This window comes from Neolamprologus brichardi, chromosome 20, assembly GCF_056152115.1.
Source record: "Neolamprologus brichardi isolate AB-2024 chromosome 20, ASM5615211v1, whole genome shotgun sequence".
Taxonomy (NCBI): domain Eukaryota; kingdom Metazoa; phylum Chordata; class Actinopteri; order Cichliformes; family Cichlidae; genus Neolamprologus; species Neolamprologus brichardi.
The window spans coordinates 4,824,379-4,841,289 of NC_142123.1; the positions used below are offsets into that span (position 1 = coordinate 4,824,379).

Sequence of the window (16,911 nt, forward strand, 5' to 3'; positions counted from 1 at the left end):
CTCCTCTGATGACCCCCTACCCCCTCTTCAATAGTGACTTCTCCCTAGGGACTTGATTGCTCAGGTCCCCGAGGGACATCCAGCCCTCTGTAGGAATCCTTTTCTCGACGGATTCCCTCCTGTTTCGTTTTGTACACAGACGATGATCCAAACTCAACAGCATGGGACTTGTAGATTTGTTAGGCAATAAACATGTACGCACGTTTAAGCAGTTCATATGCAGACCAATAACAGCATAGGTGGGCTACCTCTTTCTGTGGACACCTCTGCGTCAGCTGTTCATTTTTTTCTGTTGTTTTAAGAAACATTTACATTTTGCCACCGTCTCTATGAGCCTATTGTGTTTACCTTAAAGCAGCTGCTGTTGAGTAATTCAAAGCAAACAGTGAATATAGGATTTCTTTATCTTCCTTCCTAGCTCCCAGCCTGTCCACAGAGGCAGCTTTAACCTGATTTGCAAACAGTTTTAAAAAAGGTTGCCATGAAAATATGACGGACTCAGTTAACTTCTCTTGGGAGTATGTAGCCTTACAGCTGGATCCGAGTTCCCTCCCTTTAATCCCTCATGTTTACACCGGACCAGGCGCCCCTTCTTGGCGGCCACGCGTGTGTGTATGTTCGCCTCCTCACCTCCGCAGAGCGGCTGCACGACCCGGCCTGCCAGCGGGGATTTACTGACTGGCGCTGTGCCCGGCCGCAGGCAGACTAGTTCGCTCGGTTCTCACGACCTCAGCTACACAAAGGCATCTCTGAACTATTAACTCAGACACGAAGGCAGTAGGAACAACCGCAGAACCCACACATGCTGCCAACTGGTGTTTCAGTATGCCTCCTCGCAGAAAGAAGCTGCTTGAGGATCACAGGCAGTGGGGTTTCAGTATGCCATGTACTGCCGGTGTCATCTGCAGGGCACTGCCACTTCACGGGGGGGAGGGGGGGGGTGAAAGTGAGAACGCAAGTACACGAATCGACAAAGCAGTCCAACTGTAAAGGGGAGATTAAAACCAGGAGTTGTGACTACAAGGTATCACTGAAAAACACCCGTTAGAGGTCACGTAGGCAGTGCCAGGGAACTGTGAAGAGATTCTATAAACAACTTCAATTTCTTCACATGTTTTTAGTCTCGGAGCCTAAAACAGCTGCTTTTGGTTGGAAGGTATGAGCCCTAAAAGTTTAAATAACCCATTACGCGTAAAACATAGATGTTTTTCCATATTTGCGCACGCGTCTTAAATGAATGAAGCACTACAAATGTTTATTTTGCATGTGTTGGCGGCCAGGGCAGATAAAACACTTTAAACCCGTCTTACTTTTGCCCTGTGCCAGTCATGCACAGCTAAGGCGCGCCGGTGGAGTATTAAATGTTGAGGGGTTTTGACCGGGCTGTAACCTAATCCCAAGTACAGGGGCCCGCTGACTGCAAGTGGCTGACACACGGCTTGCACCATGCCGGTCGACACAGAAACACTGCCCTCAGTTCCGGACCCCACTAACTGGAGGAAGATATGTTTTCACCCAGGGGTAAACAGAAAGTGGGAAAAGGAAAGGGAGATCACTGTTACGCAGAATCTTCGCAGGGCGCTGTGCGGAAAAGTCACCTAAGCAGATGTAGGCCGCAGACTGGAAATAAAAACAAGGCAGTTTAAATGATTGTGTGTCAGCGCGTGGGATGGGGGATGTAATCAGGTTACAATATTCCACAACCTGCAGTTTTATTTGTCTTCCAGTGCCACGACTTCCGCCAAGGTCCCCTGCCCTCAAAGCGAAGTCTAACCAAGTTCCCTCCATTCCGCTTGGAGTGGAATCGAACAATTGATCCACAAAAGAAAGCGAGGATCCTTCCATATTCTCCTTTCACTGAAGCAATCTGTTAGTGACATTAACCCCTGAGCGCATTTCCCAGGCTCTTGAATAGGGTTTGAGACTTTTTAAAGCTCCCGCTGCATACAGGATGAGACCCTTTTCAAACTTTTAATTACCTTTGTAGCAGCAGAAAAATACACCCTTATTGTCCCCGGGATCATTCTTTAGAGGGCCAGATGTAAGGAGCTCCCGCCAAACTGGTGACAAGGTGGCCACTTTCAACCTGTGGTAGCTTAACTGATGCAGGGGTTTACACTGTGAACATGAGTATTAAAATATATTGTTTACCCCCTGATTTATCCTTAACTCTGACCACAGTTTGATCCTTGATATGACTTTTACGCGTTAAATAGAAGTTTTACGCATGGCGTGTGACATAATAGAGGCGCATACGGATACTTCATAAAATTAATTAATGACGTGATAGAAGCAGGCTGAAGACAAGACATAATTTCTGAAACCTCATTTATTAAAACAGTGGGTGAACACCCAACTTCTTTTCAAACACAAAACAACAAAGAATATAAAACACAGCTTTGGTATAACAATCAATGACACCTCTATACAAAACTAAACCTTTTCATAAAAAGTACTTCATCATAACAAAAAAACAAAGAAAGAAAGAAAATCCTATAAATCTTCCATCTGCATGTTTACCACGGACATCCAAATGTTGGAATCAACAATAAATTATATATATAGATATACTTATAAAAACATGCGCCATTTGAGGCAGCACCTGTTCCATAAAACGAAACAACATGAACTAGTGGGAGGGGGTATTAAGTGGTTAGAGTTACCATCCCATCGCGGAAAAGTCACAGGTTCAACCCCCGTAACGTTGTGTGCAGTCACTTAAAAGTCTAAATTGAAAAAGTAATGCGAACTGGATTGAAGTGCAGTCTCTGGTCCCTTTGAGCTACCACGGCCGCCACACAGGCTCGCTGCTCTCGGAGCCGGTGCTGACCCCCACTGGGCTGACCGCCTGGGACCCTCCGGAGAAGGACGTCATGCCATGAACAGGAGATGCTGCAGTGGGTGCTGAGCTGCCGTGCACCGGGCTGGCGTTAACCGCAACAGGCACTCCTGCGTTTGCGTAAAGAGGGATGACAGGGGCCGTGGTGGAGGTAAAGGCCGGGTTGGGGATCAAAAAAGCAAACTGTCCATCTGTTGCGGGCACCAGCTGGAACCCACCAAAGACCTTGGGGGACACGGCCTCAGCGGGACTGAGCTTGGGGCCCAGTGCAGCCCCGCTGATGGGCAGAGTGGATGGAAGCTGCACATGCAGGGGCTGGGCCAGGTGCGCCTGCTGAGACGGGGACTGCTGCTGGTAGTTCATAGACATCATCTGGCTCAAGCAGTTGGATAGATGGTTGAGGAGCCTCGACCTGACCTCAGAGTTCACCCCCTCTGAGGTGGAGAGAAAGCGGGTGACCTCGTTCATGCATTCGTTGAATCCGGCTCTGTATTTGCTCAGGACCGTGGCGTCAGCTGAGAGCGCTGCTGGTCGGAAGAGGGAGGACGCGATATTAGTAACTTATAAGCAGCTTTGCGACTCTTTCCGAAAGTCGTGGCTTTACGACCCACTTCTGTTATTATATCAACTTACCGCTCATCTGTACGCGCTGCAGGTTCCTCAAGTGCTTCACTGTCATCTCCAGGATGTCTGCTTTTTCCAGCTTGGAGTGTCTGGAGCTCTGTGGAAAGGAATAGGAATATTTAAAACCAACTCATTATCTACGAATAAGAATAATACAAATATTTCATTACAAAAAAGTTTCTAGGATAATTTTGAACTTACATCTTTTTTAAGCGCGTCCAGGATGAGTGTCTTGAGCTGTCCCAGGCTTTCGTTAATTCTGGCTCTCCTGCGTTTTTCCATGATGGGCTTTGAAGACTGCAAATAAAAAAAAGAAATTCTTAAGTAAATATTTTATTTACTAATCGCATATACGGATTTGCACGACTGCACGGTGATGTCATATCTCTAACATCTCGTAACTAAAGGACAAACTTGTACATATATTCCTCACTTGAGGAGAATCCCCTCCGTTCTTTTAAGACATTAAATTACTTACTTTTCTGTGCTCGCTGGCGTTTTTTGGCTTGTCCGGTGTGTGCGATCCGTTTGCAGGTGCGCCGGCAATAGGGGATGCCGTCTGCTTTTCCATAGTGTCAGCTGGCATTGTTGATTAAACCAGGTAAAACAAAAAGGCGTGAAAAAGTAAATCCTTACTGCGAGCTCACGGATAAAAGGAGAGAGAAAAAATCACTCGGGGCCACTGCAGGATATAAAATAAGATATATGCCTGACAGCCGAGTCCCACGGACGAGTCTGCCTTGCGCCGCTTGTTATCACTGAACTGTCTTGTGAGTACGGTGCGTGCGGTGCGCCGCTCAAAGCCACTTTCCACTTCTGTCGCTGACACACGCCGCAGCGCTACTTATACCCGGCTCGCGTGCTCCCAGTTCGTGTGAAACCCTCTCTGCATTCTTTCCCACACTCGCTTCAGCCAATAGCAGAGAGGACTCACCCATTGGGCGCGGGGCAGACCGCTGATTGGACAACACCCCCGCGGGCCGTCAGTCACGCGCTGCTCAATCAGCCCTGCAGAGACAAACAACAAAGCGGGGCGAGCGGCAGCGGCCCGGCCGGCCTGTGAAGTGATAAGGGAGGCAGGGAGGGAGGAGGTGGGGGTATTTGCTTCCAACTTTACTCCGTCAAAAAATGTTGTAGTGCTTGTGTGTAGCTATGTGTGTGCTTATGTGTGTTTGTGTGAGCGATATGAATGGAGAGTCTATACACAAAGTCTTTACTGGGCAGACCTTCCTTTGACGTGTTTTCCTCCCGGCAGCGATAACAATCAGTGCGGGTTATTAAAATATTTGACGCTACATTGTTTTGATGCTGTGAATTAATTCATGCCTGTTTTAGAGGATTAAAGTCTGCTTGGTGGTGACTGTATCCCCAGTAAATGCAGAGCAGCATACTTTTTTCTAACCCCCGACACACATATTCCGAACAAATTTACACTCTTATTTTAAAACTCCTCTCTGCCTCCGAGGAGGAGAAGACGTCTGTAACGACACGCGAAGCGGTTTGCAGCAGCACGCACCAAGCCAATGGCGTGCGGTCACTTTATGCAAATAACGCGGAGGGCTCTCTGATTGGCTGTCTGAACAGCTTCACGTCAATCATGCCGGCGCGGGAGCCAGCTCAAAGAGGTGGCGGTGGTGGAGGAAGAGAAGGAGGGGGGTGGCACATCTGTCCGCGTGCCATGCGCGCACGGTCTCTTCCCGTCTTCACGGAGCACGTGCCAGAACTCGCAGATTAGAGCTTGCAGACCAAGGAGCGTATAATATCGGGATTGGCAATATGAAAACGTTATATTTAACACGAATAGAACAAAATAGAATAGAGTAGTTTCGGAAGATATTTAAACTGCAATAATAAATTATCTTTCGGTGGAGCCTCTAATAATTGCACCAATAATCATATATTCAGTTTAAAGTACGTACGTACTTGTAGTGGACAAATCACAGATAGTCACAGTTTCTTTTAAAATAAAATAAAGTCGCTCCAGCCAGACGTTTATGTCGACACAGAATAAGAAAACCTGGGAATCTATTCAGTTTGTGAGGCCATTAAAACACACGAACACCTTTCGTGTACTTTTGTGTATGGACAAGCACGTCCTTTCGCTTAAAGCTGCTTGGACTGTGTGCAGGAGAAGGGCGCCATCTAGCGATTCATTTGTAAAAGTTAAAAGTTCATTTGCTTCGAAAAATAAAATAAAGTAGACCAAAGTTTAGGCTTTGTAAAGAATCGAGACATAAAGGCTTAACTATATTTACAGTGTAGTGTAAGCATCGGTTTTACATGATTGTAGTTCTGGTGCGTCCCTTACATGAGATGCACCCACTGTTGTTTCCACGTGGCCGTGCTCTGCAGTGACGTCCTTTTTAAATTGGATTTCCTTTTCCTAAGAGTCCTCAGAAAAAAGAGTTTCTGATTTGTGTGTGCTTTTAAATGTAAACTGTATGAGAACAAGTTTATGCAGTAAGGCAAGAATCACAGTCTTGAGATGACCACAAGGTGGCACAGCTCTGTTTAAACTTGCACCAAATATAAGGCTATTAGTCACTTAATTTATTTTAAATAAATAAAGAGAGTAATATTTTAAAGGAAACATATTACTTATGCCTAGAAAATATATTTATTGTATTAATATAAGATATACACACATTTATATTGAGACATCTAAAATATTTACATTTAATTCATGTTCAAGTTTGTTTCTCTGCTTGTTCTTGTTGCCAGTAATAGAGGAGAATAGGGTGTTACACAGTAAAGAAGAAATAAAACAACTTTTGTTGGAGTGTTTCTCTCATTGCAAACATTATTTATTTGAAATGGACTAAGTAGACATCCACATAGTGTAAAACAAAGGTTTTTACAGCCTTGGACCTTCATATGATTAAAAAATATATATAAGTAAGATAAATGTTTAAATCTCAGGAAATAAAATCAACATAAGTTATCAGTAAATATTTGAGACTTACACAAAGCATGTGCAAGTCATCCTTCGATAAATGAATATGTTAACTTTACATATGCTAAAAGCATTTTTTTTTTTTCTTTTTACATAATAACAAGTAAGATTTGAAACTGATCAAATCAAAAACCCACACAGACAAAGCAACAGTTTTTGGTTACCCCACATGGATCCACAGCCGGGACACAAATTAAAACTCAAACCACCAGATTTCCATGTTAAGCCAGTGGGCGCACTGCAACAAAAGGAGCATTACCAGCTCTAAGGAGGCGAAGATGTCATAGTAATCTTAAAACTGACGACAAAGTCTGGGGTCCTCTTTTGGCCGGCATCGTATTGAAACAGGCCAAATGTAATAAAACTTTGCTAAGCCGCGCATCAGTTCAGTGTATCAGCCATTGTTCGGGGTTTCATGGCCCCCTCACCCATGGGTGAGCTGTGCTGAGGCATGCTGGACATTTGTTTGCCCAGGATACTGAGTCTCAAGGGCCAGCTGTGTGTGCTTGGGTTCACGTTGGCTTTATTTGCTTTCGGATCGGCCCAAATGAAGCAGATCTAATTCTGCTCAGCTCCGCAGGGATTACTTTGACTACTCCCTGCAGCAGAGGAGTTAATGGGATTTTGCTGTAATAATTCTGTACAGGTGAAATAGCACCTGTTGAACCTGATCTGGAGTCAGAAAAGGCCTCATAATTTTGATCCATCAATAATTCCCTCTCTTCATTCCTGCATTTCAAAGCTCTGGACCCAGACAACAAAGAGAACAAAAATTCCCCTTCAACTCAAAGAAACTTTTCGAGTGACTTCATCACAAGAGCATCGTTAAAAGCTCATGCCGACATCGCCGGCCTGAGGAATGCAGAGAAGAGAAACGGCAGCCTTTAGTAAATGATCAACATTCGCCAGACGAGAGAGTACTTGCTTTTTGACTTAGCTTTATGAGGCGGCGGTCTGCAAGAGGAGATGTCGGGGGAGATGAAAGGGCCCAGAAGGAGGGAGAAGCTGTGTTTGCAGATTTAGCAGAGTTCAGTAGTCTGTTGTCCAGTCTCGCTGAATGCTCAGCAGCTCCTTTTGACCACTGCCTGCTTAATTTGTTGTTGTACAATAGGTCTGTGCACTTCGCCAAATCCATGTGCAGAATGCAGAAGGAGAGTCAATTATATCTGTATTAGCTGCTGTCGGCCTGGCAATCCCTTTATACACACTTCCCAATCAAGTGCTGGTAGATGTGTTTACCGCAGTGACTCCCCAACACTGAGCAGCTACAATGGCTTTTTGGGTGGCTGTGTTTTGTTTCAGATGCAGTGACTGATTTGGAGCAGAAAAGCAACAACTAAACACGTGGAATCATTACTTTGGTTTATGACCAATGTTCCCTCTAATTTTTCACGTGTCTGAGCGAACACACAAACTCCCTGAGCGTCCCATGGGCCACTGTGAGCAACAGCAGACATGTGCACTGTGGTCACGCCAGCATCGAATCCATCCAAGTTACAGGTTTTATTAAAATAATCAAATTACAGCAATTACATTTGTGTTAGACTACTTTTAATTAACTGCTTTAGCCACTTATAATGAAAATTTAAAAAAAATCTTGTTTATGACCTGTGTGGTATGTTAACACTATTGGAAGTAAAAATAACTTGAACTCCAATTTTGAAAACAAAACTTTCTTTCTGTTCTTCTCTCTCTCTCTCTTTTTTTTATAAAGCTCTGACTTGTATTATGAGTCTGAGGTCTGGGAGAGAGTCTGTAACTCTCTGTCTGCAAAATACAGGATATAATGACCAATGTTGGGCAATTAATTATATAGTTACTTCTTCAAAAAAGTAACTGAGTTATACAAACAAAGTTTTTTGCAGCTGTTTACCTAAAAATGCAGCCAAGGCGTTTTTATAAATAAACATTTCAAACTATTTACAGAACAATCAGGTGTTCTGCATCAAATTTGATGCCACACAAATTATTTGTGCCACTCCAAAAAATAATTTCTGTCCACTATGAGATAAAGGAGAACAACAGCCTGATACCTGCAGGCCTGACAACAGGAGATGTATCGCTCCTGTAACACCTGTAACATTCAGCAGTCGCCTCATTGTTCTGACACACACAACAAAACTTTTGACTACACTACACACTAACTACAAAAGATTTGCGCTAAACGTCGAAAATCTCTCACATCTCAAAACACCGCCGTCACTCCTAAAACTTCCCCCTTCCTAAACAACTAAATGCCATGATGCCATATCATTTTTTGATTGGTGGACATGGTACATTTTTCCACCAATAGGAAAGGACGGGGGGGGGGGTTGTTTTGTTTTTGCTCACAGGCAGAGAGTGCTTTCCTTATAAAAAGCGTATTTACCGTTTCTTCCCGCAGTAAATATAAACAACGACAGTATTCAGGAAGAAAACCAAACATTGCATATTTTTATCATAACTCTGGTTTTATGTGGCCGATCAACACAATTTAAAAACTGGTATAAAGTCCACACTTTTTCCGTCAATTGTTCCGTCTGTCCTGCTCACATCTCCAATGGTTGTACACGTTGTCATTAACATGGCTTCACTCCACATCAGCCACGCCGCTTTGCTCTCTGTCAACAACGTTGATTAGCTGCGTATATACAAATGTGAATCGCATCATTGGCTGGACTATGGGATAAAGTGGCATCGTTCTAATCCCATACGGGAGCAGCCAGTCACTCACTGACTAACACTGCAAAACAGAATTGTTAAAGTTTTAATTTTAATTTCAATTCAGGTTAGATTTTTTTTTGTGAGCAACACAGATTTTCTGGGCGCAGAGACCGTGCCAACAGTGCGCAATTGCGCACGCGCGCAGTTTAGAGGGAACATTGACTATATCACAGAAATCATCGCAGTCATCATAGATGGTTAGAAATCTTTGCCATTTGAGTTTCTCCACAAGAGCACATTTGAGGGACTTTATAGATCTCTAAAGCTAAGAGGGAAGTATACTTTATGTTTATAAGTCTTCTTTAATGTAGCTAACAGTTAAAGATTAAGAGTATAAATATTCTAATTAGTATATTCACAAATTGTGAACAGAAAGTAATGAGCAAAATGTTCAAGCCACCCTCCATTTCTTTATATTTTGTGTAATTTTTAAAGTGGTCTTGAGCAACAGTTCTCGAGGTTTCTTTGGATGCTGGCTACTTTTTCCACTCATTTTCTGTCAAGTCTTTGCACCTGACCATTTTCAGAGGAATCTTCTTTGTTTGTTAAGCCTCTTAACACTGACCTATGAATTATTCAAGCATTAAAAGTCACTTAACTCAAGAGATGAAACAGTTTTGTTTCTGCACATTACAGATAACTTAGCAAAGAGCAACCTTTGAATTCTATCTTTAGGTATCTATGTAAAATGCTAAAGATAAAACAGTTTGACAGGCATAAAATAATATTTTTTTGCACCAAGAAGGTGATTACCAAAGCGCTTTGAGCCAAAGACCTTCGTGTGCAGCATGTTCTTAAAAAACATTAAACATTAGATAACACAACAGGTGGATGGTTAAAAGAAGAACCTGTCTGCAGCAGATTAACAGTAACAACAAAACTCATGTCCTGAGAAAGAGGGTGCAAGTCCAGCAAAGACCTGAAACTGTGGCTGTCAAGAAGACGTTCTTAAGAAAGAAAAAAAGCACAGGTATACCAAATTAAATAAGAACTGGACTGAAAATCAGTGGTCTTGGCAAATGTGTACAGTCACCTGTAAAACACTGTGGATGCGTTGTCATTTAAAAAAAGGCAGCCAACACCTAAAACGTCAGATGGCCACAGCCCGTTCGAAATCTCAGAACCTTCTTAAGCTCACTCAAACCTTTAGACACTACTTTGATCAACACAAAAGCCCAAAAGAATCACTGTAAACTCATTCTGATCATTGGATATCTAAATGTAACGATTCAATAGCAATTTTAAGGTAAGTTACAAAATCATCCGTATTTTAAGCTAAACGACCAGATGAAGAATGTCTCATTGCCTTCAGTTCACGATAACAGTTTAATACTCATATGGGTCATTCAGCATGATAACACTTAGTCTTTCACTTCAGTCATAAAGCAGAACTAAAACTCGAAATGCAGCATTTTATTTATTTAGTGCGATATTAACCTGAATACTTCTTCCAGCACTGATTGATAAAAGTGAGGACAAACTCATCTGAAGGTTTCCAAATCTGAGATGACAGCAGGACTTCAGCGGTGCTAGTTAGTGGTGTGAGGTTTCTGAAACAAGTGAAGCCAGAATCCCGACCAAAGCAGATCTAAGCTCGCAACTGAAAGGACACCTGCAGCTGCTGCATTCACCTCTCGCTTCGGGGAGGCGGATTTACAGAGTACTGAAAACACTGGCTGGATAGTTTATTATGGAATGTGATTAAAGCAAATATTAAAGAAGGAAGGTGTGTAAAAATATGGACCTGTGTCCTCTCAGATACCGCCAAGCAATGTTTAGGGATTTGCCAAGTTGAGATATTTCATGCGTATTGTTGCTGGGGATTTGTCCGGTCTGGGAGCGGCCAGATGTTTTTCTTTAACACCAACTAATTGTGCTGGTATTAAATCAGCTATTTCCCTCTTCAGCTATTCTGTGTTTGATGTATAACCACGACCGCAGGGTGCCTTATAAGAAGTCAGTATTTGAATAAATTAATATGAATCTGGAAATATTTCTCATGGCATTTCAGGCATGGGTGCATTTAGTCAAAGGCTTCAAAGCTGCATGTTTGCACCACAAATGTGAGGGAAAAGTGGTATTTTCATTTTATTCTTCCTTAATCTCATTACTCCCTTAGCTGTTTTCATACCTGCAGAAAGGAGGAAAAAAAAAACCCGAGATCAATTATATTTGCCTCACTTTTCAAGCGGCTTGTTGTCATTTTGCCATCTGCAGACCAGCATGTCCAGTACAATGTGGTGTATTCACTGAGCCTCTGTGGCTTTCTGAACAGAGAGAGAGAGACCCTTTTCTCTTGCTTCTCGCCCCAATTCAAGGCTTTCTTCTCCCTTTTAAGTGGGCTGTTGATGAGGTTAGTCTAATCAGATTAAGTCAACTCACATTGGTCTCCGCAGTTTGTTTTCCTTCCAAAGGCGTCCTGACATCTCCTATACTTTTTCTTTATCCTCCTCTTTGCACTTTTCATCCAGGCTTCCACCCCAAAAAAACCCCTTTCAGCAGAGGGCCCAATGGACTCTTTTATAAACAGCAGTTCCCCAATGATATAGGTTATTTAGAATGGGTCACTAGGCTGGAATACATGGGAAAGGCCTTTAAAGTTGTGCAGTGACGCATTTGGACATTTCCACCGGTGTCTGTGTGAATGCCAGAGATTAGGTAAACACAAAGCACCAAATCAAATTTTGGAAATCGCTGGAACCTTTAATTTGATTCCCGAATAAATGTTCGAGGGATGTTTTGTAAACTACAAAGCTAATGCAATCTCCACTTTTATCCTGACGCTCGTACTTGAGCAGCAGTTTCATGGCTAACTTGTTAAATGGTTTTTAAGTGAAATAAATAAGATCTGATTGTTTACATAGCTCCAGACGTGACAGTTGTACTCAGTGGATTTTAGCAAGAGATTAAATTACGATTACGGTTCACTGTTTCTACGGAAGAAAACATAGCCAACATTTGTGCTTCGTAAGAAAAGTGTTTGTTTTGTTCAGGATAATTTAGATTATAAAATAATGCACTAATAATACTGATGTGAATTCACAGTCATGTGTTGATTATTGTTAAAGTCCCTAAATAATTCATTAAGAATCGGAAGAGATCACTAAACTAAAAATTATTGCTTCACATCTACGAGGGCAAGGTATCATTTTTTGAGTGTGTAAAATCTCTGGAGTTGTTGTCAGCAGAGGGCCGTAACTTGATTCCCCTCACTAATAACAGGCTTACAAAGACAATGAGCACAATGAGGACAGAGGAGGTCTTTTCAGATGACTTCAGAAGCCCCCCTGCTAACACCCCACCTCTTAGAAAAGACGTGGTTGCCCACTGACTGAATGAGGAGGGGGCGTGGGGCTGTAGCACCATTTCAAGCTAATGGATCTGAGAGACTGTCCACATAATTACATTACAGCATTTCAGCAGGCCTTTGAGCTCTCCACACTTGCAGCTCCGGCACACCACGGCACTCCACTCACGGTCCCACAGTGGAATGCGCCATGACAGATATGGTCGTCCTGGGCGCTCTGGAACAAGGCTGCGCTCCATGGGACGGGCAACCCCCACCCCCCCCCTCCTCATCCCTCTGTATACAAGTTGTTGGATTTGAAGCAGAGGGTGGCTAGTGGAAGACAAAGGATCAAATGTGGGGGACAAAGAAAATGTAAAAAGTTGACTTGGTGTCTGCTTGAGTGCTACAGTTAGCACATTTTCCTGTTAACCTTTATTATTCTTACTTCATGTCTTTGCACACGACTAAAAAGAGAGAGTTTCTGATAAATACTGCAATACATGACTTTTTCACTGTTTTACTTTGGTTTTAGTTCACACTTTACCATTATGTTTGTCTTTTATGGTTTGCTTTCCTTTCATATTCATTGTAAGATACAAACACTTTTACTTCATGCAGTTATCAAAACTCTAGGTAAAAAATGAAGTTTTATGCACTTTATTAAAAAATTATTTAAAAAAAATGCTAGTTCCATCACAAACAACCAACACAAACACAGATGAATCAGGCATAAAATTAGCCTTTTTCACTCTTTAGGCTTAAATTGAGCTTGTGTCCAATCCATTCCAGCCAAACCAAACACAGCTACAAGGAGAACAGGATTTTTTTCACAGGCCACGGTGAATGCCACTGAATGAGTCGAACACACACAAACACAATGTGGAAAAGAGAACATTTGTTTGCTGCATTAACATACCGACTCTTCAGTCAGTTTTTGATTTATAAAGAACCTTTTTTTAACCTTCCCAGGCCAAATTATTCAAATTTAGACTGATGTTTTCTTAATTTGTGACCGAGAGCGTAATTTCCACACAAAAGTCAATGTCTATCTGTGACTGCAGACCAAGTGGAAAATCCCCCCAAACTAATAAAACACAAAAGCACCAATTTTGCGATTTCTCTTCCCATATTAGAAAGTGCTATTGATCTTTTTGTTCAGCTTTGTTGGATAAGGAAAATGCTTTGCTTTCTGGTTCGTCTTGGGAAAAAAAAAATTACTTCTTTTATGGTGGATCGAAATCAATGCAAATTAATCCTTTATTCATTTCCCTGTGAATAATTCGAGTCTTTGCACTTTTGTTTGGGGCCCGTGAGCTAAACAAAATCATAAGAAAGGTGCAGAATGCGAACGTTTATTGGGCAGTGGGAAAGAGAGATGACCCTGCTCATGGGTGACAAAGAATCCTTTATGGCGTTGGTGTGAACCCATGAAACAGGGGTATTCCACTCTGACTGACCAGCACCGCAGGAGTTCCAACATGTGCTGAAACGGTGCCCCCGTAAAACCAACTCTTTTTACGCACGCATAAAGGAGGAGACGCCTCAAAAAAAGCAATAATCTTCGCCCATTCTTGAGTGCACGCTCTGAGGGACAGGGGCTGTGTGGCAGCTTGACACTGACATATTCATTACGAATTACTTTAGGACTTCTTTTTTTTTTAAATGGAGAATTTTAGACATGCTTTATATATCCTCTTGGATTACTGAAATCCACTAACAACTTACCTTAAAGCGTGTCTGCAAAAATCCAAAGGTTTATTAAAAAATCTGGAGATGCAAAGCTTGAAGGAATTATGAAGCACAAGGCCTGATTTTCTGTGGGGAATCTTTTTTAGAGCCTGTGACGTAACCTACATAAGTGGCTGATGTCACTGCCAACATTCGTATCCAGGTCCAGGTGTTTTATATGGGGTGTCTCCCTTGACAGACTGCCCTCAAGTTTTTCCACTTAGATGTCATGGTTTACCTCATCTCATATGCCTCATATGGACACATATGCTTAAGTTGCAGTGTCAGAAAGGGTAGATGGCATATTTAACCTCCTAGGACCAGGCGTCCATATATTTATTATGTGGACGGGTTATTTAGACCAAAATACTCAATTTTGCTCTACAAGGGCCTGATATCCACTTACGAGGACATTATACTGCTACTGTTCTATTTAAAATTTTAAACGACTCATATGTGGCTCTCATTTTTCTTAGAAATAAAAATTAGGTAAAAAAAAACAAACAAACTGGTAATTGTTTGTTTTACATTCATCCGGTCCCAGTCAGCCCAAATATCAAAGAGAAATTAAAAATGCATGCCATGAAAGAGTTCGGGCCAACAAGTTGCTAGTGACCAAGTAAAGTATGAAGTACATTCAGACTCCTTAAATCTGGGACTCTCCACCATTTGACCCAAGAAGCTTCTCGGATGAGAGGTGAAACGTCTTCAAGCAACTTAAAGAAGTCCAGACGCTTTTCTTTCCAAGCTCCTTAGACTACGGTGACCTGGATGACTGAGAACCTTCACACACATCCAGACTCCTTCTGTGCCAAGAACGATTAAGTTAGGTGGCTGATATGTATTTACACGTAAATGTGTTAGTAACATCTCTTTGGATGTTTTCCCATTACTGTTTTCATGTCTGCTTAAAATAAAATATACCCTAAGCAGATATTGCAGCTTACTGCAAGTTACATTTCTGGGGAGGTGCACATTGTGCACAAGTTACGCTGTGGGGTTTCAGAGAGGTTTGCGGTCATGACGAAAACACAGCCACACTGTGAGTAATGGATGCAGATACAGGTTTTGCCAAGAAAGAAAAAAAATGCCTCCGTTATAAAAGATGATATCTGAGCTTCTGCTGAGTTGGTTTTCATTCTCCTTGTTTTAAAACTGTATGTAATGCTACAAAGTGAAATCTACAACTCAGCAGCCAGACCACCGACCAAAGCACCAAAAGTTTTCCCCTTACATCAGTCTTGGTGTCTTTGTTGTTGTACAAAAGACGAGATGGTGACAAACTACACTTTCGCTCTCTTTCCAGCAGTTTGAGAGCAGAAGATGCTGAATTTACAACGCTGGTTGATTTTAATGACAGATTTTATGTTGAGGCTATAAGCTCAGCACATTCCTGCACAAGGCCAGAGTTTAAACACAGAACGCACACCATTAAGGACAATCTGACGAGATATTATTCTTCCAGACTGAAATGGCACAGGGAGCTATTGTGTGGGCTGCTCATTGTTGAAGTCATCTGAATGCACCGCTGACTAGCATTCACAACGGCTGAAGCGGGGGCAGAGGGATTATCGCATCTCCATGTTTGTGGTCACCTCAAACATCATCCCATCATCAAAGTCCCCTTTACACCCCAAACATCGCCGCCCTTCTTTTTTCCCTGTGATGTGGAGACACCAACAGCACGTACCCTCCCTTTAAGCTTTATTTTGGGCCAAACACTGCAGAGGAGATGATTTGTGTCTTTGAAAGCACACGTTTCAATCACATCAAAAGCCCGGGAAACAAAAGTGGAGGCTGGCAGCATCAGACAAACACTCTCATTAGTCACTGCTTTCTCTTGTATATCGTCGAGGATGAAGGAGGGGTTGTTTACTCTGGAATATCTCATACTGTAAAGGCAAAGGGAACCTACCGCCTGGCCCATTCAGCCGGCGTGCAAACAAGTGGAACAGTGTGTGGTCAGTCACAATAAACACAGATCAAAGAGCACAAAATGCACTTCTGTTTCATAATGCACCCTGTGGCACAACCTTTTTCCTCGCATGGCCCTCACACTCGATCTTCCCACACTCATGTACAAACTCACCATTAATAAGGGCTGAAAAGTGTGATTTTCAGCTCTCACTCTGGTGTTCCTCATCCTTGTCCCATCCTCAGCCCCCTGCCTGGTGCTGACCCTGCCAGCAGACTCTTTCTGCCCCCCCTCCCCTCCACAGCCCCCTCCAACCCTGGGAAGAAGAGGCCCACACCAGCGCTAGAGCTGGGGCTCATTAGCAGCGCCCACCTGGAGGCTGGCTGGGGGCTGACAGAGAAGCGAGGCCTTGATCTGCTGGCTGTGAGCAGTGCTGTGGCACTCAGTAAGGACAGGACCACGTGCAGCGTGGTATACAAGCACAGGGAGCCATCAAATATATCCAGCGCTTCAACAGTCCTGAGCTGATCACATTTAATCTGTTTAATTGTTCAATCGGACAAAAAGGCACAGCGCTCTCTGTCAGGAGCACCGTTTCATAAGTTCTCTCACAGAGACAGAAAACGAAGAACTCCTTGTGTAGATTATGAAACTGTTTGCAAAACAAGTATGGACGTGGATACCCTTTGTGCATGTGTTCTTTGAACTCTAACCATCTTATCTTATCTGCCCTTCCCTCTTCATTCTTATTTACAAATCTGTTTGTTTGGGGAAGTTGTTTGCTATGGATGAGTATTTGTTATGACAGCTGTTGGGGTTAGGGGGAGTGATGCTGAGGTATGCTAGTGTGTAATTAACTG

General features: G+C 42.8%; 1 protein-coding gene across 2 annotated transcripts; it reads right to left on the reverse strand.

Moving 5' to 3' along the window:
* Positions 1–2,311: 2,311 nt before the first annotated feature.
* On the reverse strand, positions 2,312–4,274 carry hes4 (hes family bHLH transcription factor 4). Of its 2 annotated transcripts, none has more exons than XM_006785540.3 (4): positions 3,942–4,274; positions 3,665–3,760; positions 3,473–3,560; positions 2,312–3,363 (listed from the first exon to the last, which is right to left on the reverse strand). In XM_006785540.3, exons 1-4 carry the CDS (start codon positions 4,047–4,049, stop codon positions 2,783–2,785), a joined length of 873 nt encoding a protein of 290 aa, XP_006785603.1. In that variant the 5' UTR covers positions 4,050–4,274; the 3' UTR covers positions 2,312–2,782. The 2 variants fall into 2 exon arrangements, with proteins under 2 accessions (XP_006785603.1, XP_006785602.1); XM_006785539.3 differs by having other exon boundaries at positions 2,312–3,366.
* Positions 4,275–16,911: the final 12,637 nt, after the last annotated feature.

Excerpts from the sequence above, each read along its gene's own strand:
- hes4 (XM_006785539.3), bottom strand. The coding sequence starts at position 4,049 with ATGCCAGCTGACACTATGGAAAAGCAGACGGCATCCCCTATTGCCGGC. Across the intron at positions 3,561-3,664 it reads TGGACGCGCTTAAAAAAGAT|AGCTCCAGACACTCCAAGCT; the intron begins GTAAGTTCAAAA and ends TCCTTTCCACAG. Across the intron at positions 3,367-3,472 it reads GCAGCGCGTACAGATGAGCG|CAGCGCTCTCAGCTGACGCC; the intron begins GTAAGTTGATAT and ends TCTTCCGACCAG.